The 20,843-nt window shown below is 53.4% G+C and overlaps 2 protein-coding genes and 1 pseudogene across 3 annotated transcripts; 2 read left to right on the forward strand and 1 right to left on the reverse strand.

Annotated features, from left to right (window-relative positions):
* Positions 1-7,942: 7,942 nt before the first annotated feature.
* Positions 7,943-8,582, reverse strand: LOC308520199 (large ribosomal subunit protein eL38-like; annotated as a pseudogene). The gene is made up of 2 exons: positions 8,220-8,582; positions 7,943-7,992 (listed from the first exon to the last, which is right to left on the reverse strand). The product of its transcript is annotated as a large ribosomal subunit protein eL38-like (transcript).
* Positions 8,583-10,935: 2,353 nt separating this feature from the next.
* DOHH (deoxyhypusine hydroxylase) lies at positions 10,936-16,690 on the forward strand. Its single transcript, XM_081092570.1, has 5 exons — positions 10,936-11,325; positions 13,515-13,832; positions 14,652-14,728; positions 15,305-15,545; positions 15,897-16,690. The coding sequence occupies exons 2-5, from the start codon at positions 13,559-13,561 to the stop codon at positions 16,214-16,216; spliced, it is 912 nt and encodes a 303-aa protein (XP_080948696.1). The 5' UTR covers positions 10,936-11,325; positions 13,515-13,558; the 3' UTR covers positions 16,217-16,690.
* A 2,993-nt stretch (positions 16,691-19,683) lies between these two features.
* Positions 19,684-20,415, forward strand: SMIM44 (small integral membrane protein 44; the record flags this gene model as incomplete). The annotated part of the gene is made up of 2 exons (XM_081093205.1): positions 19,684-19,983; positions 20,180-20,415. Exons 1-2 carry the CDS (start codon positions 19,782-19,784, stop codon positions 20,413-20,415), a joined length of 438 nt encoding a protein of 145 aa, XP_080949331.1. The 5' UTR covers positions 19,684-19,781.
* Positions 20,416-20,843: the final 428 nt, after the last annotated feature.

Raw genomic sequence — 20,843 nt, forward strand, 5'->3', positions numbered from 1 at the left:
GACATTCATTCATTCATTCAAAACTAATGCTCCTCCAGGCTCTCCAAGCGGGAACAGAACAACAACAACAAAAAAATCTGCTAAAAAAATAAATAAAATCTCTGCTCCAAAAATGGAAAATGGGCAAAGGATCCCAACAGACAATTCTCTAAAGAAAATGAATGGCCCATAAGCACATGCTCACCATCATTAGTCATTAGGGAAATGCAAATCAACCGCAGTGCGATACCAATTAATGCATACCAGGATGGCAATGTAAAAAAACAAAAGAACCCCCTACCCCAGAATATAACAAGTGTGGCCAAAATGTGGAGCAACTGGAACCCTCACACATTGCTGGTGGGAATGGAAAATGCTGCAACGACTGTGGGAAACAGCCTGGTGTGGTTCCTCAAAAAGTTAAACAGCCCTAGCTGGTTAGGCTCAGTGAATAGAGCGTCGGCTTGCAGACTGAAGGGTCCCGGGTTTGACTCTGGTCAGGGCACATGCCTGGGTTGTGGGCTTGATCCCCAGTAAGGGGTGTGCAGGAGGCAGCTGATCAATGATTCTCTCTCATCACTGATGTTTCTATTTCTCTCTCTCTCTCTCTCTCTCTCTCTCTCTCTCTCTCCCCCTTCCTCTCTGAAATTAATAAAAAAGTATTTAAAAAAAAGAAATATATTTTTAAAAAAGTTAAACAGAGTGACCATATGACCCAGCAATTCCACTTCTAGGGATATAATCAAGAGAATCTATACTAATAAAAGGGCAATATGCTAATTAGACCGGGTCAACTGGCCATCTTCCAGACATCCTATTTCCTTCTGGACAAAGCCAGGGTGGTGAGGGCCGAGGCAGAGGCAGTTAGGGGTGATCAGGCTGGCAGGGGAGGGCAGGTGGGGGCGCAATCAGGCTGGCAGGGGTTTAGGGGTAATCAAGCCAGCAGGGGAGGGCAGTTAGGGACAAGATCAGGCCAGCAGGGGATGGAAGTTAGGGACTTAAGGCAGGCAGGCAGAGGCAGTTAGGGGCGATCAAGCAGAGAGGTTAGGGGCAATCAGGCAGGCAGGCAGGTGAGTGGTTAGGAGCCAGTGGTCCCAGATTGCGAAAGAGATGTCTGGCAGTCAGACATCACACAAGGGTTCCCCAATTGGAGAGGCTGCAGGCTGGGTTGAGGGGAACCCCCCCCCCGGCACGAATTTCATGCACCAGGCCACTAGTTAAAGATACATGTTCACAGAAATATTTGTACATGAATGTTCATAGCAACATTATACATAACTAGAGGCCCAGTGCATGAAATTCATGCACAGGTAGGGTCCCTAGGCCTGGCTGGCGATCAGGGCCGATCGGGGCCTTGCAGCTGCCGGCTGGGACCTTCCTTCGTTCTGTGCCACCGCCTGGTGGTCAGGACACGTCATAGCGAGCAATCGAACTCCCGGTCTCCTGGTCGAACTTCTGAGGGGACACTTTACATATTAGCCTTTTATATATATAGATAGCCAAAAACTGCAAACAACCCACCAACAAATGAATGGAATGAATAAACAGAATGTAGTATATCCATATCATGGCATAGTGTTTGACAATAAAAAGGAGTGAAGCACTGACATATGCTACAACATGGATGAGCATGCTGAAAACACGATGTTCAGTGAGAGAAGCCACATAAAAAAGACCACATAGTGAGTGATGTCATGTATGTGAAACGTTGAAAACAGGCAAATCATGTTCTGGGACAGGAAGTGGATTTGTGGTTGTCAGGGGGAGTGGGACGGGGGGTGACGTTTAGGGACTTCCTTATTGGGGTGATGAAAGTGTTCTAAAATTGATGTAGTAATGGTTGCACAACTCTGAATATACTAAACCCCACCGAATTATACACTTTAAATGAGCGAATTTTACAGTATGTGAATTACATCTCAGTTGTAAAACAATTCCTGTATGCCTGGAGCTGAATTGTGGAGAATAACAAAAACAAAGGAAAGTGGAAAGTAAAAGTCTTAAATACAGCGATCAAGGAAGGTCTCACTGCAGTGATGACACTGGGACAAAGACTGGAAAGGAAAGAGCACACTGTGGTGTACAACTTCTGTCCATTAGTATGAAATTATATAATACAAATACTTGCTTATTTGATTTCAGTGAACTCCGCCGCCACTGTAGGATTTGGATCAGCGCCATCCAGCGTCACTGGGGGAGCTACAAAAGCAAGGGGCTGTGCCTGGACAGTCCCCACAGGTGCTGGGCTATCCTGGGCCAGTGGCTTGGCCTTTCAAAATGCCTCCTCTATGGCAGGGAAGGAAATGGAGCTCCTAGGAGCCAGACCCCAAGGAGAAGGGAGGGAAGGAAGGGAGAAGGGATGCAGAGGAAAAGAAACAGATGAGGCAGTGAGAGTCTTGGGACATAAATACACGGCCTTTCTGACTGAGAAAAATAAAATAGCGCAGGCCATCCAATAGAAGCAGAACATGAGGCACATAATTAATTTAAAAATTTCTAGTAGCCACATTTAAAAAGTACAAAGAAACCAGTGTCATTGATTTTTTTAAAAAAAAAATATTTTTTTTATTGATTTCAGAGAGGAAGAGAGAGGGATAGAAACATCAATAATGAGCGAGAATCACTGATCGGTTGCCTCCTGCATGCCCCACACTGGGGATCCAGCCCACACCCAGGGCATGTGCCCTGACTGGGAATTGAACCATGACTTCCTGGTTCCTAGGTCGACACTCAACCAGTGAACCACACCAGCTGGGCCAGTGTTACTAATTTTAATAATATATTTTATTAACTCCATATGTCCAAAGGTCTTTACTAGTACATTTAAACATGAAATCAAAATCAACAATTATCAATGAGATATGTTGTTACTTTCTCATATTAGGTCTTACAATCCAGTGTGTATTGTATATTTACAGCTTATCTCTATTTGGGTGCTAATTTTCACTGAACATGCTGATCTCTATGTTTTAGAAAATTTTACAGTGGAACAAGGAGATTCACAGACTCCAGGTGAATCTGCTTACAAGTTTTCCAATAACTGAATCGAATATCAGATGTTTCCATTGCCATTTAAATGACTTACAATTTTAGGCCCTGGCCGGGTAGCTCAGTTGGTTAGAGCAATATGCCAAGGTTGTGGGTTCCATCTCCAGTCAGGGCACATACAAGAAGCAACCAGTGAATGCATAAGTAAGTGGGACAACAAATCAATGTTTCTCTCTCTCTCTCTCTCTCTTTCTCTCTGAGAATCAACAAATAAAATTAAAAACAAATTTTTTAAAGTGAAAGGTTCAGTTCCATAGTGGCCACATTTTCAATGCTCTGTAGCCACAGCTAGTCAGTAGCTACCACATTGGATGCACAGATATAGAATGTGAATATCATAGAGAATTCTTCTGGACAAAGAAGGTCCACGGCAGTGCCGAGCATAGAGAAGGAGATCCGTAAATGATCAATGGAGAAACGTCTTGACTATCTGCCCCTCCAGACTAGGTCTGATTTATCTCTTTCCTCCAGCCCAGCACCAGATTCAATAAACATGTCTCTAACATTTACTGCTCCGTACCCCAAACCCAGATGATCAACATTCCAACTAAAACATGACATGTAGAACTAAACAAAATGATTCCGATGAGCTACACCTTTAAAAAAAATTCTGATGGTGATGAAAAAGTGTCCAAATCCTCAATACGTCTCCCTTTCGTTTCAGACAAACTAGGTGCACACCACAGTAGCAAAAGAAAGTGAGCGCATTTTATCTGAATCAGAATTCCCACTCTGACATTGGACTTGGTTGTTTTCTTTTCAATGAAGACGGCATTTGACAGGGCTGGATCCTGTCTTTATTTAAAAATATGGATTTTTTGTATTAAATTTTAAGTTAATGAGGGAGGGAATGTGTTATAAAAGACCAACATGGGAGATCATTGTGCATTGGTTTCCTATTGCTGCTGTAACAACTGTCAATATAAATGTTAATTTTTAAAAAATATTTTTTATTGATTTTAGAGAGGAAGGAAGAGGGAGAGAGAGATAGAAACATCAGTGACGAGAGAGGATCGTTGATCAGCTGCTTCTTCACTCCCCCACTGGGGATCGAGCCCATATCCTGGGCATGCGCCTTGACCTGGAATGGAACTGTGACCTCCGGGTTCATAAGTAGATGCTCAACCCCTGAGGCACGCCGGCCAGCCGGGCTCCACTGAGTTTTAGAGAGAGTGGAACGGAAGGAGGGAGGGAGGGAGGAAGGGAGAGAGGGTAGAGAAGGATGAGGAGGAGGATATGGAGGAGGAAGAGATGAAGGGAAGGAGAGAGAGAGAGAAAGAGAGATCTATATGAGAGAGACACATCAATTGGTTGCCTTCTGCATGTGCCCGAACCGGGGCCGGGGATTGAGCCTGTAAGCCAGGTATGTGCCCTTGACTGGGAATTGAACCCAAGACCCTTCAGTGTGTAGGCTCATGCTCTAACCACTAAGCATACCCACCAGGAAGATGTCAATTTAAAAAAGATAAAAATTGCATTAAAATATTATTTATCTCATTGACTAAATTTCTTGGGCAACTTTCAATTTTATGCTCATCTCCCACCCACACTATGTCCTCTCTCTGGTCCTGCTCATGGAGAATATTATTTGATTCTTATTCATTCCACCCCTTTTTTTAGCGGAGGTTGACATTTTGACAAACTAGAAGTCCAGAGGTGTGACAGAGCCCAGTAAACATTCAATCAATGGTTCCTGGCGCTGCACTGGGTGCAGAGAGACAACAGGGGACCCGAGCCCAGAGGAAGTCCCTCACTCTGCCCAGGCTGGGGCAGGGGGCCAGGCTGAATGCCCATGCTGAGATCGGAACTATAGGTGTGGTGGTTTCAACTGTGTTCCCCAAAATGCCATGTCCACATCCTGACCCCTGAGACCTGGAAATGAGACCTTATTTGGAAACTGGGTCTTTGCAGATGGAACCAAGTTAAGGTGAGATGATCATGAAGTAAGGTGAGCCCCCAACCCAGTGACTGGTGTCCTTATAGGAAAAGGGAGATGTGGACACACACAGGGAGACCATCACAGGAGACGAGGCAGAGACTAGAGCGATGCATTTACAGCCAAGGACCAGCCATCACTAAAAGCTGGAAGAGACAGGAAGGACTCTCCTCTGGAGCCTTCAGAGGGAGTAGGGCCCTGCGGGCACCTCGAGTTTGACCTCCTGGCCTCCACAGCCTTGCTCAAGTGTAGAGGGGCCTAGAACAGAGGGTGTGAGAAGCCGCAGGTTTCTGTCCTGCTATCAGGCTCTCACAGGTCCGCAGGCTCAAGGTTCCAAGTTCCCTGACAGACACAGACCGTGCTTTGGGCGTGGCTCCCATATCTGCTTCCTGCATCCCTGGGCCTATCTCCTTCCCCCAGAGCAGCACTCCTGACCCTGTAGCTTTCCAGTGTCAACACAGGTGTGAACATTAGCCTGAGCCACACAACATGACGACACGGTGCACTTGCCAGGCAGGCAAAATTGGCTGCAGAGTCAGTTATCTGGGGTCAACTTTGGAACGCACAGGAAGACAATAAAATAATAATCATCAGAATGGCAGCTTCATGAAGCCAGAGACAATGTTTCACTCTGTGTCCTCCAGGCCTGGGACAGTGCCTGTCACACAGGAGGTGCTCAATAAATATTTGTGACATGAATGACTGAATGTCTTAAACCCGTAGTGGGCACATCAAAGTGACTTTGTTGCTAAGAATGGCATATTTAATCCGTTATTCATTTTAAAAAATTGGTTGATTGATTTGAGAGAGACAGGAAATGAGAGAGACAGAAAGATCAGTTCATTGTTTTACTTATTTATGGATGCAATGTGCCCTGACCGGGGATCGAACCCACAACCTTGGGGTATCTGGATGATGGTCTAACTGAGCAATCAAGCTCCCTGGCCAGGGCTAATCAAAAAAATTTTTTTTTGTTAATCCTCACCTGAGGATATATTTTCTATTGTTTTTTTTGAGAGTGGAAGGGAGAGAGGGAGGGAGAGAGAGAGAGACATTGATGTGAGACACGTTAACTGGTTGCCTCCTGCATGTGCCCCAACTGGGGCTGGGGATCAAACTTGCAACCCGGGTATGTGCCCTTGACCAGGAATCGAATCTGAGACCCTTCAGTGCACTGGCCAATGCTCTAACCATTTAGCAACACTGGCCAGGGCCAATCCTTTTTTTTTTTTTTTTTTCTGAACAGGTTTTATTACACACACAGGGGTGGGGCTCAGTCCTCCTTGGCTGCTGCTTGCTTCATCGCTGCAAGGACATCCCTCAGCTCCTCTCTCTTGCTCTTGGCAGGATGTGTGTCCCTACCCTTTTCTTCTTTAAAAAAAAAATTTTTTTTTTTTATTGATTTCAAGGAGGAAGGGACAGGGAGAGAGAGAGAAACTTCAATGATAAGAGAGAATTATCAATCGGCGGCCTCCTGCATGCCCCTTACTAGGGGTAGAGCCTGCAACCTGGGCATGTGCCCTGACTGGGAAGCGAACCATGGCCTCCTGGCTCATAGGTAGACCTTAACCACTGAGCCATGCCTGCTGGGCTCCACCCTTTTCTTTTTTAAAAATATATTTTTATTGATTTCAGAGAGGAAGGGAGAGGGAGAGAGAGAGAAACATCAGTGATGAGAGAGAATCATTGATCGGCTGCCTCCTGCACGCCCCCTACTGGGGATCGAGCCGGCAACCCGGGCATGTGCCCTTGACCGGAATTGAACCCAGGACCCTTCAGGCCACAGGCCCACGTGACGCTCTATCCACTGAGACAAACCAGCTAGGGTCAAAAAATATTTTTATTGATTTCAGAAAGGAAGGAAGAGGGAGAGATAGAAACATCAATGATGAGAGAGAATCACTGATTGGCTGCCTCCTGCATAGCCCCTACTGGGGATGGAGCCCACAACCCAGACATGTGCCTTGACTGAAAATTAAACCATGACCTCCTGGTTCATAGGTCAACGCTCAACCACTGAACAACACCAGCATGGATATTTTTTTTAAAGGTTTTAAAATTGATTTTTAGAGAGAGAGGAAGAGGGAGAAAGAGAGAAACATTGACGTGAGAGAAACGTTGATCAGCTGCCTCAAGCATGTCCCCTACCAGGGCTGGAGCCTGCCACCCAGGCATGTGCCCTGACTGAAATGGAACTAGCAATCTTTTGGTGCATGGGATGATTCCCAACCAACTGAGCCACACTGGCCAGCTATTTAATCAGTCCCCCTACTGATGAATGAGTCATTTATTCCTTCCTCGGTTACTTACTCAGCACCGGCTATGTGCCAGGTGTGTAACAGTCACTGTGGTCCACTCAGTGATGTGCTGGAGCCATGTGTATTGACTCCCCAAACTCAATGTCAGGAATTAATGAGTGGACCACGGTGGGACTATTTCCACCAAAGGAACTGCCAACCACTACAAAACAGGGATCTATTATTTTCCAGCCAGACTGCATCAGATCAGACAAAACTCCCTGCTCTCATGGTAATTACATTCTAGTGGGGAAGACAGATAGTAACCAAAATAATTAGAAAGTCATATGGTAAAATATAGAGGCCATGGGGGAACATCCAGCAGGGAACGGGACAGAGGAATGCTGGGAATGAGGCTATGATTTGAATTAAAGTGTTCAGGGAAGGCTTCACTGAGGAGGTGACATTTGAGCAAAGGGGCAAACGTTTCAGCGAGGGAGTGAACAGAAGTATTTGGAGGGAAGACGTTTCAGGTGGAGTGAACAGCATGTGCAAAGGAAGCACAGCAGGAGGTTCATGTGGTTGGAGCAGAGGGAGCAAGGGAGAAAGAAGGGGGAGGTGAGAGCAGAGAGTGGACAGGGGCAGGTAGTGCAGGGTCTTGTGGGCCTCTGGGAGGACTTAGGCTTGTACCCCAAGGGAGGTAGGAGCCCTAGAGGGCTGTGGACAGAGCAGAGATGAGACCTCACTTGGGTGCTCGCAGGGCCCTGTTGTGGCCGCTGTGGAAGGTACAGACTGTAGGAGAAGAGGGTGGGGGTGGGGCAGGATCTAGGGTGGAGGGCACTTGCACAGGTTCAGGCAAGTGATGATGGAGGACTGGACCCCATGGAGGCAGAGGCCGGGCTGTTAGGATTTTTGCTCACCCCATCCCCTTTTCTTTGCTATTTCAAATAATGTGGCAACAAGTGCTTCATTTTCATTTTTTAAATTTAAAAAATTTTGAATTTGTAACATTTTAATACAGTTCAGATCTGTGTGTCTGGTTCGTTTCAGCTCCTTCACTACCAAACCTGGGGGCAGGGACTGCTTCAGTTTCTCTGCCTTCTCTTTGTGTAGACCAAGATAGAACGATATCTGCTGCATCAGACTTCAAACTTCACATTATCCTTATTTTTCTTGATCTTGACAGCGCTGTCATCCGTGCGCCTGGCTGGCTGTGAGCAGGAAGTCCTTGATTTCCTCAGTTTTGCCAGGCATGGCGAGGAGGCCTGCGGAGAGCCTGCGGCTGGCACCTCGGATCACCCCACTATTCTCTGTGTACCGTCCAAGAGGCACTCGGAGCAAGAAGAGCCTTTTTACTGTTTAAGAAACACTGCTGTAGTGCTCGACTTGTTAGCACATGTGCTAAAAATAAAAAGAACACTGCTCTCTTAAGTTCGTCAAAATGGATTTGTAGACTCAAAGGTTTTGCATTTAAAAGTTAAAACATTTCAAATGTTTAAGCCTGAGATGTTCAAACACTAAAAAAAGAAGTAGCCCTCCTTCCTCCCCCGCCAATTTTTCTAAAGGTTTATTATGAAAACTTTCAAATGCATAGAAAAGTTGAAAGAATTTTACAGTGAATTGTCATTTGCCCAAGGTCCATTTTCTCCAATTGCCATTTTCTGTATTTGCTCTATTATATACCTATACATAAATATGTCAAATTTTTTAATGCATCTCAACAGAAAAATCACACTTATTAGGATGGCTCTCAAAAATTGGAAAATGACAAGTGTTGGTGAGAATGTGGACAAATTGGAACCTTTGTGCACTGTTGGTAGCTGCTGTGAAAGAGTTTGGCGGTTTCTCAAAAAGTTAAACATAGAGTTACCATATGACCCAATAGTTACACGCCTAGGTATTTGCATACCCATGTCCACCGAAGCATGATTCATAATAGCCAAAAGGTGGGAACAACCTGTATCCATAGATGAAGAGATAAACAAAATGTGGTCTATCCAGTACAATGGAATATTATTCAGCCTTGAAAAAGGAAGGAAATTCTGGCAAATGTTACCATGTGGATGAACCTTGTGGACATTGTGCACGAATGCACTGAGCTTCTAGTACAGCTGTGGGCAAATTATGGCCTGTGGGCTGGATCCCGCCCGTTTGAAATGAATAAAACTAAAAATAGAAAAGACCGTACCCTTTTATGTAATGATGTTTACTTTGAATTTATATTAGTTCACACAAACACTCCATCCATGCTTTTGTTCCGGCCCTCCGGTCCAGTTTAAGAACCCATTGTGGCCCTCGAGTCAAAAAGTTTGCCCACCCCTGTTCTAGTCTACACTAATAAAAGAGAAAAATGGTAACTGGCGTACGGCGATACCGTTTTCATTGGCTAATCAGGGCTATATGCAAATTAACTGCCAACTAAGATTGGCAGTTAACTGCCAACAAGATGGCGGCTAATTTGCATATGTAGGCACAATGCAGGGAGGCGAAAGGGAAAGCAGAAAGAAGCCCCCTGCCACTGACAGTGATCTGAAACCCAGGGGGGAGCTAAGAGCTGGGGGGCAGGGCCGCCTTTGCCCTGCCCCCCCAGCCATGATCGGAGAATCAGGCGCCTTTACCGCCCTGGCCAGTGATAGCAGGAAGTAGGGGTGGAGCCAGCAATGGGAGCTGGGCACGGTCGAAGCTGGCAGTCCCAGGAGCTAGGGGTCCCTTGCCTGGGCCTAAAGCGAAGCCCACAATCGCGGCGCCCCCCGCTGCCACTGCAGGTCCCCGCTGACTGGGCTGGACGCCTAGGCCAGAGGCGTTAGGCCTGGGCAGGGGCAGAGCCTGCAACCGCGGGGAGCTAGGGGTCCCCTGCCCAGGCCTGACACCTCTGCCGGAGGCCTCAGGCCTGGTCAAGGGGCCGATCCGGTGATTGGTGATCGGAGGGTGATGAGGGTCAACTCCTCTGGCTGAGGCATCAGGCCTGGGTGGGGGGGGGCGAAGCCGGGGATTGGGGGGATATGATGGTCCCCTTGCCCAGGCCTGAAGCCTGGGTCAGAGGCGTCAGGCTTGGGCAGGGGGTGGAGCAAGCGATCAGAGGGAGATGGGGGTCCCCTGCCCAGGCATGATTCCTGGGCCAGAGGCCTCAGGCCTGGGTGGGGGCCAGAGCCAGTGATCGGGGGGAGATGGGGGTCCCCTGTCCAAGCCTGACACCTCTGGCGGAGGCGTCAGGCCTGGGCAATGGGCCGATCAGGTGATTGGAGGGTGATGGGGGTCAACGCCTGAGGGCTCCCAGTATGTGAGAGGGGGCAGGCTGGGCTGAGGGACACTCCCCCCCCCACCCCCCCACCCCCCCCCCCGCCACACCCAGTGCACGAATTTCGTGCACCGGGCCCCTAGTATATACATAAAAGCCTAAGCAACCCTTACCACCCATTCAGTGGCTGGGTCGCTGTGACAAGCACTGACCACCAGGGGGCAACACTAAGGGAGGAGCTGCCCCCTGGTGGTCAGCGCACCAACTTCCCCGGGCCAGCCAATCTCCCCCAGTCCCTCCCCCGAGCGGGCCGCGCGATCTCGGGCCAGGCCGAGGGACTCCACCCGTGCCCGAATTCGTGGAACGGGCTTCTAGTCTTTTAATAAATCCTTCAGTTCTCAGTCTTGGCCACGCCCTAGAGAGCTTTGATCCCGCTTCCGGGACGCTGCGCATGCTCCGTCGCTAACCCCTCTTCCCCCTCCCCCAACCCCACCCCCGGCTGAATCGGCACAAACCATTTTCAGTTGTGTCTGGTGAGGAGGCTCCAGAGACTCTCTTCCGGGGACAGGGTGTCGTTGCGCTCCGCCTTCCCTGAGGCATACGCTTAGGTGCTCCCTGGTGAGGAAGTGTGAGCCACGGCGCCGGTGCCCACTCGCGCCTCCGGGCGCCCACTCGCGCCTCCGGGCGTCCTCTCCCGCGGAGCCTTGCGCGGCGCCCTCTCCCTTCCGGCGCGGCGGTGGTGCGGTCCGTCCGGTCACGTGGGCGCCAAGATGGCGGCCCCCAGAGCAAGCTGCCAGCGTTGCGGCCCGTGAGGCAGCCGCGGCCTCCTGCGGCGGTGAGGTCTGCGTTCCTGGAGCTCGTTCGGGCGATCGGCGGCGGGGAGCACGGTGCGGGGCCGACCTGGCGGGCGGGCGGGCGCGGGGAGGACGCGTCATGGCGCGGGGGTCCCGGCTCTGGGACTCACTGGCTGGCGATGCGAGGCACCTCCTCCGGAGGAGGCCGGCGAGCTCTTCCACCGGCTTCTGGGGACCCTGTCTCCGAGGGTCCCTTCGCTGGGGACCCAGCGCGTGTTGGGGGTCCCATGTCAGGCGACTCCTTTCTCGGGGTCCTGGGGGAACCGGTTCGTGGGGGCCCCGCGTAGACAGACCTGGAGGCTTCGGGTCCCTAGGAGTCTTCCGAGCGAAGGGGTCCGGCGCGCAGCCCCGCGGGATTCCGCTGCGGCGACCCCTCCGGAGGGGGAAGCCGAGTTCCCGGAAGTCATTTTGCTGGGAATTGTTGGTACAGAGCGGTCTGGAGGGAAGGGGTTTCGGAGATCCAGGTCTCCTCTCCCTCCATCCCTTTCCCGTTCACCTTGTCTGTGTCTGCAGCTGGAGGAGCGGCTGCTGATGGGATGCCGTGCGGGAGGGGAGGGGAGGGGGGAGGCGGGAGGCGCCCGCGCGGGGCTGGGCGCTGGGAGCGTAACTTCATGCGCTGCGACTGCGAGGTCCCGGCCCCTTCGGCCCTTTGGCAGGTGACGGCAGGTGCGTCCGTGTGTACGTGGCTTCGGTGCGGGCCTGGCAGGCAGTGGATGTGCAGTTCACCCGACAGATACTCGCCCAGGCCCGTCAGGCGTCACTCACTCCTGGCGGCTGTGGGTTCTGACTGTCCCTCACGCAGGAGTCACCCCCTCTGATGGTCCCCTGCGCGCCAGCAGCTGCACCGCCCTCGCCCGCGTGGAGCCCGGTGGAACCTGCTGTGCTGCTGCTGGGAGCAGGGGCCCCGGGGGTCAGGGGGCTGCCGGGGGCGGGGGCTGCCGCCGCCGCTTGTCAGGTTTATTACGAGGCCTCCAGGTCCTCTTGGTCTGGAGGAGGAGAGGGTTCCCCTCCTTCCAGCCTCAGCCGTGTCATTTCATCTTATTTCATCCATTCAGCACAGTGTCTGGCTTAGAGCTCCACCGCCTGGGTTTCTAACTTTTCACGTTGCTTCTAAGCAAGCCTTTAACTAAACTCCCTGTGCTTGCTTCCTCTCCTGTAACATGGCAACCATCGCAGCCCCTGCCGCACCCGGTTATGGTGGTGCTTGCATGCGCTCCTGACTGTAAAGGGCGTAGAAGAGTGGCGCATGCACATGCTCTGTGGATGTCAGCTGCTGTGACTGGGGGTGGTTCTCATTGAGGGCCCCCTGTGTGCTGGGGTGCAGCAGTGACTAGAGACGGAGCTTTCAGGGTCTCCTAGTCTAAGGAGGCGTCAGAAGGGCCACGGTCAGCTAAACCAGTAAACTCGCAGTAGGTAGCTACTAGTGGTAAGTGCTGCCAGGAAAGATAGAGCAGAACAAGGGGGAAGAAACGGGAGCAGCATGGGAGGTTGTGATCAGCAAGGCTTCTCCAAGGAGGTGACATTTGAGGCTCAGGAAGTGAGAGAGAGCGGGGCACTGCGGAAAGAGTTCCCGAGGGGCAGAACAGCGCGGGCAAAGGCCCTGGGGCAGGCGTTTGCCTGGTGTGTTGGAGGAACGCGAGGAGGCCTGTTTGGAATGGAATGAGTGAAGGGAAGGGAGGACGTGAGGGTGGGAAGGGCACCTAGGGCCTTTGGGGACTCGCAGGGAGCTTGGAGTAATAAGGCACCACAGGAGGATTTTGCAAGGGAGCCACAAGTTCGGTTTCTATGCGGAAAGGATTCCGTATCAGTCACCTGTGCTGTGTAACAAGTTACACAGTGTTTCTTAAGACCTACCCTCACAAGTCACACTCATTTCTTCCATATCCTGTTGTTTACACAGGTCAGTCCTATTCATTGTGGGAGGGGGCCACACTGGGCACAGATACCAAGAGGTGGGGGTCATGGGGAGCTCTCTTGGGGACCAGCTACCAGTCTCTGGCTGCTGTGTGGGGAGCAGACCTGAGGATGTAATTGCTGATACGTAGGCCAAAGACCCTGGGGAGGTCCACACAGTAAGCAGGTGGGGCCAGAGCCAGACTTTCACCGAGATATCCAGGCTGGACAGCAGGTCGGAAGCCACGCGGCCAGGTTCTAAACTAAATGAACAAGTCATTTGAGCAGGAGGGCGCCTCTAACCTGGCCTTTTGGTTTTCTCTGGTAAGGTTCTTGTGCCGAGAGGAGCCTCGGAAGGAAAAAGGCGTGTACCATGGTGACGGAGCAGGAGGTGGAGGCCATTGGGCAGACACTGGGCGACCCCCAGCAGCCCCTGCAGGCCCGCTTCCGGGCACTCTTCACACTTAGAGGGCTTGGCGGCCCAGAAGCCATTGCCTGGATCAGCCGCGCCTTCAGTGATGACTCCGCCCTGCTCAAGCACGAGCTGGCCTACTGCTTGGGCCAGATGCAGGACCGCCGAGCCATTCCTGTGCTGGTGGATGTGCTGCGTGACACCCACCAGGAGCCCATGGTGCGCCACGAGGCAGGTGAGTGGTGAGGTGAGGTGAGGGCACCCTCTGCTTCTCACGCATACACGGTGCCGGCCAGGGCTCAGCACTTCTCTGTAAAGGGCAGGTAGTAAGTGTTTTCAGTCCCACTGGCAGACAGGCTGTCGCACAACTCAATTCTACTTTTGTAGCATAAAAACCACCATAAACCAGAGTCAACAGATGGGTGGGACCACATGGATGCTGAGATTTGAATTTCATATAATTTTCATGTGCCATGGAATATTATCCTTTTGATTAAAAAAGCTTTTTCTAGCCCTGGCTGGTATTCTCAGTGATTAGAGCACCATCCTGTGTACCAAAGGGTCGTGGGTTCGGGCCAGGGCACATGCCCAGGTTGCAGTTTTGATCCCCAGTTGGGGCATGTGCATGAGGCAACTGATCTATAAAAGCCATTCTATGTGCATCTAAAAACAGATGGTGGGCCGGAACCGGTTTGGCTCAGTGGATAGAGCGTTGGCCTGCGGACTGAGAGGTCCCAGGTTTGGTTCCGGTCAAGGGCATGTACCTTGGTTGTGGGCACATCCCCAGTGGGGGGTGTGCGGGAGGTGGCTGATGGATGTTTCTCTCTCATCGATGTTTCTAACTCTGTCCCTCTCCCTTCCTCTCTGTAAAAAATCAATAAAATATATTAAAAAACAAACAAACAGATGGTGCGCTGTAGATTGCCAGCCCCTTTTTCATCTATTCATGTCATTCACTGGACAAACGTTTTTGAGTGCCTGTTGTGAGCTTCCCCTGCGGTGCCTAGGTCCTTTCTACTAATCAACATGAACTCTCTCTGCCCGCTCTTCTTAGGGGAGGCTTTGGGCGCCATCGGGGACCCAGAAGTTCTGGACATCCTGAAGCAGTACTCCGCCGACCCTGTTGTCGAGGTAACTCGGCCGGGCCCTCCCTCTCCCTGCCCTCGCCCGGACCAGCCCCAGACCCGGGTCTGTTTGCAATGGTGACTACTTGACTAGGAATTCTGGAGAGAGGTGCAGTCAGGATGGGTGCAGGCTGCTCCCAAACTGGGCACAACCGAACACTTCATTTCCATCCAAACCCACCCTGCCCTGGGCCTTGAGTCACCGTGGAGCTGGCCTCACCTCTCTGGCACCTCCATTGTCCATCTCTCTCATGGCTACTCACCACCTCTAGGATAAAATTACAAGTTCTCACTGTGGCCCACACGCCCAGAGTCTGTTCTGACCACTTGTATTCAGGTCACCTTTGTGGTTAGCTCCCCCTCAGTTCTCCCCTGACAGGTCTGGCAGGTCCTGCCTCGGGGCCTTTGCACTGGCTGCTTCCCCCTCACTCCATCTCTCACTTGGTTCTGATGTCACCCCCACATTGAGCCGTTCCCTGGCCCTGTCTCCCTTATGACTCCCTAATTACCCCCAGAGAATAGGAAGGGGGCCCACAGGCCCACCACCATGTCCCCAGGGGCCGCCTGCCACCTTTCTCTGCAGGTGGCTGAGACGTGCCAGCTGGCCGTCTGTCGGCTGGAGTGGCTGCAGCAACACAGCGGGGAGCCAGCAGCAGCGGGGCCCTACCTCTCCGTGGACCCGGCCCCTCCGGCCAAGGAGCGGGATGTGGGGCGGCTGCGGGAAGCGCTGTTGGACGAAGCCCTGCCGCTGTTCGACCGATACCGAGCCATGTTCGCCCTTCGGGATGCCGGCGGCGAGGAGGCTGCCCTGGCGCTGGCTGAGGGTGAGGAGGGCCCCCGGGTGAGGCTTAGCGGCTGCATCTGTGACATGGAGCGACTTGTCCCGGGGACGTGCACCCTGGGCCTGGCCCCAGCACTTCCCCACGGGCTTTACACAAATTAACTCCTGCTCAGAGGTGGGTGGGCAATCGTAGAGGCAAGGAGACTTGCCTGAGGGCACACACCCAGTCAGCAGAGTAGAGCCTCCGCACCCTGGCTCCAGCATCCTTAATGTCTTCCCGTCATCACTTGTCTCTGCCCCTGGGTGCCCAGCCCATGTCCCCGCTTGTCCCCGCTTGTCCCCGGCCTCTCTGACGGCGCCACACAGCCAGCGACTCCTCCGCTCCCTCCCGCAGGCCTTCACTGTGGCAGCGCCCTCTTTCGCCATGAGATCGGCTACGTGCTCGGCCAGCTGCAGCACGAGGCGGCTGTGCCCCAGCTGGCGGCGGCCCTGGCCCAGAGGACTGAGAGCGCCATGGTGCGACATGAGTGCGCGGAGGCCCTGGGAGCCATTGCCCGCCCCACCTGCCTGGCTGCCCTGCGGGCCCACGTGGCCGACCCCGAGCGCGTGGTGCGGGAGAGCTGCGAGGTGGCCCTGGACATGTACGAGTATGAGAGGGGGCCGGCCTTCCAGTACGCGGACGGGCTGGAGCAGGTGCGCTCGCCCTCCTCCTAGAGCTACTGCCCGCCTGGTCCGGGGCCTCTACCCTGAGGACTCAGCATATAAACTGAATTTGTGTGAATCGGATCTTGCTTCCCTGGCTCCCTGAACCTGCTCACTTGGCCGGATCTCAGCAGCTTTTGCATCTTGATTACCCCCAGGACGAGGCTGAGGTCTCTGCTGTCCCGACTGGGGGCCTAGCACAGGCTGCAGTGTACGGGTGGGATGTCAGCATGGGAGCGAGGATCTGGGGGTGGGGGTGCAGGGGTGGGGCTGTGCTCTGGGGAGGTTGTGTGGCCCAGCTTCTCCAGGAATGAGGGGGTGCAGAGAAAGGCACTGTGTGGAATCTGTGCCCTGTGGGCCTGGGCAGGGTCTGGGCCTCTAACTCCCCACCTGGGGCCCTGGGTGGGCTGGGCTAGGGACTTGGGACACGTGACAAACAGGCCCCAGGCACTGCTTACATGGAATATTAAATTATTTTTGCCGAGCAATCACTCTGTGTGTGTGTTGGGAGGCTGCGGGGCTTAACTTGGCTCCTCTCAAGGAGCAGCTAAGTGTGGGTGTGGGGTGGGGGGCGTTTGGAGAGCTCAGCTCTGCGATCTGCCTGTACTAGACGTGAGGGACGCAGGCTGTGTCTCCGCATCACCACCCACTCCCTGTCCAGTCAGCCCCCTCCAAGAGGGTCAGGAAACAGCCCTCCAGCCTGCCTCTCCCCAGGCCCTCATTGGGGGATGAGGAAGGGGTTTTGTGGTATGGCTAAGAGCTTGGGCTACGGACTGCCATCCCAGGTCCCTGCCCTCCCCTCCACCCCCCTTCTCCCCGGTGCAGCCTTCAGCAGGCCATTTATCACTCTAATGAGCCTTTATCACTCTAATGAGCCTAACAACTAGTTTCATATTTACTGCTTTCTGTGGGTTAACAACCCTAATGCAGGTGGCAGGGATTCCACGAGGGCATGGGTGCCAGGAGGTGTGGTCCTTGGGCACAGCTATGACCCGTTTTTACAACAACCTCTTCTCTGCTCACAACTCCTGACACCAAGTGTGTGAGTTTTCCACAGCAAGCAGTTCTCTGTTTCTCTGCAGACACCAGCTGGGCGTCCTGCAATTCAGTCCTGACACTCAGGGCCCGGAATGAGCACAGACACCACCACTTAAACGGGCTCCAGGCCCGTCCTGTGCTTCTGACCCACCAGGGTTCTCCCCACCCCCTGCTCACATTTGAGGATTTGCTAGGAGAGCTCCCAGAACGCAGGAAGGGGCTTTACTTACCCATTTATTGCAAAGGACAGATGAAGAGACAGGGCCAGGTCCAGAAGGTCCCCAGCACAGGAGCTTCTGTCCCCCGGAACTGGCACACCATCATCCGGCACGTGGAAGCCCCGAGCCCCTTCTTCTGGGTTTTTGTGGAGAGCCCATCACTTCGGCACCTTGATGAAATCTCTGCTAGTGGATGCAGGCAGGGTCGGGGGTGGGGCTAAGGGTTTCCTCCCACCCGCGGTTGGTTTTCCCCTCCCAGCCCATCGGCCTAGCCCGCGTATAGTGGGGGGGGGGGGGGGTGAGTTAAAGAGCCCAAAGGGCCCTAGCTGGTTTGGCTCAGTGGGTAGAGCGTCAGCCTGCAGACTGAAAGGTCCCGGGTTCGATTCAGGCAGGGCACATGTCCGGGTTGTGGGCTCGGTCCCCAGTGGGGGGTGTGCAGGAGGCAGCTGATCAGTGATTCTCTCATCATTGATGTTTCTATCTCTCTCCTTTCCTCTCCCTGAAACCAATAAAAATATATATTTTTTAAAAGCACGAAGGGCCGTAGCCCATTTGGTTCAAAGGTTAAAGCGTTAGCCCATGGACTGAAGAGTCCTGGTTTCTGTTCCGGTCAAGGGCATGAACCTCAGTTGCAGGCTTGATCCCTGGCCCTGGTATCAATGTGTCTCTCACATGTTTCTCTCTCTCCCTCCATTTTTTTTCATGTTTCTCCCTAACTCCAAAGTCATTAAGAGAATGCAGCATTCATTTAAAACAAAACAAAACACGAAGGGGCCTCTCACCCTCATCACTCAGGAAGGGGCAGGGTTTTAGGAGCTTGGTGCCAGGAACCTGGACGAAGATAAGTATACGTTTCTTATTATCTCAGTGTCACAGGCACCCCCTCTTCCTGGGACCCTGCATTTGCCCAGTTTCCCTCGCCCTCTCTCCCTCATTGCCCAGGGCTGGTTCCTGGGGGGCAGAGGAGGGGGGGCTCAACCCTCTGAGTGGCCTGGTCCCCTGTAGGGTATCTAACCTCACCTGTGCTGAGTCCTGTCTCCAGCCGGGGGTCCCCTGAGCTCCACACTCGAGGCCCAGCTGCCCCTCCGCATCTCCACCTGATGCAGCACCTCAAACCCAGTGTATCCTTACATTTCCTCTCACTGCCTCCCAAGTTGCTTCTCCCACCGGAAATGGAAACTCCATCATTCTCGGTGGTCAGCCTAAAAACATTCAGGTGTGACCAATTAAAACCCTATCCCAGCCCTGACCGGTTTGGCTCAGTGGAAGAGCACCGGCCTGCGGACTGAAGGGTCCCAGGTTCGATTCCGGTCAAGGGCATGTACCTTGGTTTCGGGCACATCCCCAGTAGGAGGTGTGCAGGAGGCAGCTGATCGATGTTTCTCTCTCATCGATGTTTCTAACTCTCTATACCTCTCCCTTCCTCTCTGTAAAAAATCAATAAAATATATTTAAAAAACTACAACAACCTCTCCCAGATCTGCACACTTCCCTCCTCTTCTACCTCTACCCAGGTCCAGCCTCATCATCGCCAACTTGGACCAGCTGTTACCCTGGCCCTGGTCGGCCACAGTCGCCAGAGGGCGCCGTTGAGCTCCTGAGTCAGGTTTCTCTGCCCACAGTCCTCCACGGCTCCCACCTCCCTGGGGATGGAGGGGGGAGAGCCCAAATCCCCTCCAAGGCCCACAAAGCCCTGCACAACCTGCTGGGTCCCCTCCCTGCCCTCCCCTCTTCTCTCCTCCTTGCTCACTCTGATCCAACCACACAGCCTCCTTACTGTTCCTCCAACACCCCAGGCACAGGCCAGCGACTTTGCTCAGGCCGTTCTCTCTGCCTGGAACACCCCCCCCCCCCCCCCATGTACCACTCCCATGGCTGGTTCCCTTACTCCTCTGTGTCTCAGCTCCAATGTCATCTCAGCATGGCCTTGGCTGCCCTATTTTAAACTTGAACCGCCCTCGTAGTATTACCGGCCCCTCCCCCTCCACTACCACTCTTCATTTTCTCACCCAATACATCATTTACTCTAAGGTTATGTTTTTCTCAGTCCATTTTCCCACTTTGAATGTCAGCACCATGAGGGCAGAGGTTTTTCCAGGAGAGGGACAGCTTGTGCAAAGGCCCTGAGGTAGAGGTGTGCAGGGTAGCAGCAGGTGTGGCTGGAGCTGAGCGAGGGAGGGGGCAGTGGGCAGAAGTGATTTGCCATGTGATTCATCCAGGCAGATGGTGGCCAGAGGGAAGCCCCAATCTTCTTACCCAAAGCCCCTTAATACTTCCGCTGCACGGGTCACCCTGGGCCTCTCCTGCTCCAGGTGGCCACCATGCCGGGGCTGGTGGGTGAGGCAGGGGCCGAGAGCTGGAGCCAGGCCCCACCACTGTATGAGGAATACCGCCCGCCCCCACTGGATGCCATCCGCCTGCCCAGGTATGTGCTGTACCTGCTGCTGGCTGCGCTCCTGGTGGTGGCTGTGGCCTATGCCATTGTCGGGCATCTCATCAAGGACCTCGCCCACGACCTGGCCGGTGAGTCCCAACCCACCATGAGCCTGGCTTAGGCTAGTGCTGGGCCACTGGGGGGCGGGGTGTCTGAGGGCCTCCCCAAGTCAGGGCGGGGAGGAGGGTGGATGGGGACTTGGGGAGACAGAGGGCCTCTATAGGTTGGGGGGGCGGGGGGAGGGTGGGCAGGGCCTGGGATGCTCCTCACTAGCTCCTGCCACAGACTGGGCCTTTGGCCCAAAGCCAGACCAGGAGGACGCCCCCCGGGAGCTGCGCCCAAGCCTGGAGGGTGAGGATCTGGAGGAGCTAGACCTGCAGCTGGCCCTGGCCTGGCGGGGTGATGCGGACAATGGCGGGGGTGGTGAGGGGGCACCTGCTGCAGCCCCCGCCCGGGCCCCCCACTGCCCCTCCATCGCCTTCAAGGAACCGCCCACCCGAAGCTCCTGGAGGCTGGACTGAGCTGGGCGCTGCCCTCGGGCCCAGGGCCCAGGTGCCACCCTCCTTGGCGCCGTACAGACTGGACCTGTGCTCCCGGAGCCCTTTCTCGACGGCTCTGCCCTGTCTTGCGGAGAACGTTCCCTTTCTTGGCTGCCAGGACACTGACTATTTCTACCCTCCTGCGCCCCCAGACTCCCAGAGTTTAACCCCACCCAGCCTCCAGCAAGCTGCAGGCCATCTGTACACCCAGAGTGCCAAGAAGATTTTAAAAATAATAATATTAGTAGCCAGCCCTTGCCTAGTGCTTAGTACATGCCTGCTATTGTGCAAAATGAGCCATTTCCATGTATTATCTCATTTAATCCTCTGAGTGAGACTTAGATGGGGAAATGGAGGCATACAGCCTAGAAATGACTTGTTTGGGGTTCTGCCCCCACTCACTCTTCTGA

This window comes from Myotis nattereri (assembly GCF_964212035.1).
Source record: "Myotis nattereri genome assembly, chromosome: 5".
Taxonomy (NCBI): Eukaryota; Metazoa; Chordata; class Mammalia; order Chiroptera; family Vespertilionidae; genus Myotis; species Myotis nattereri.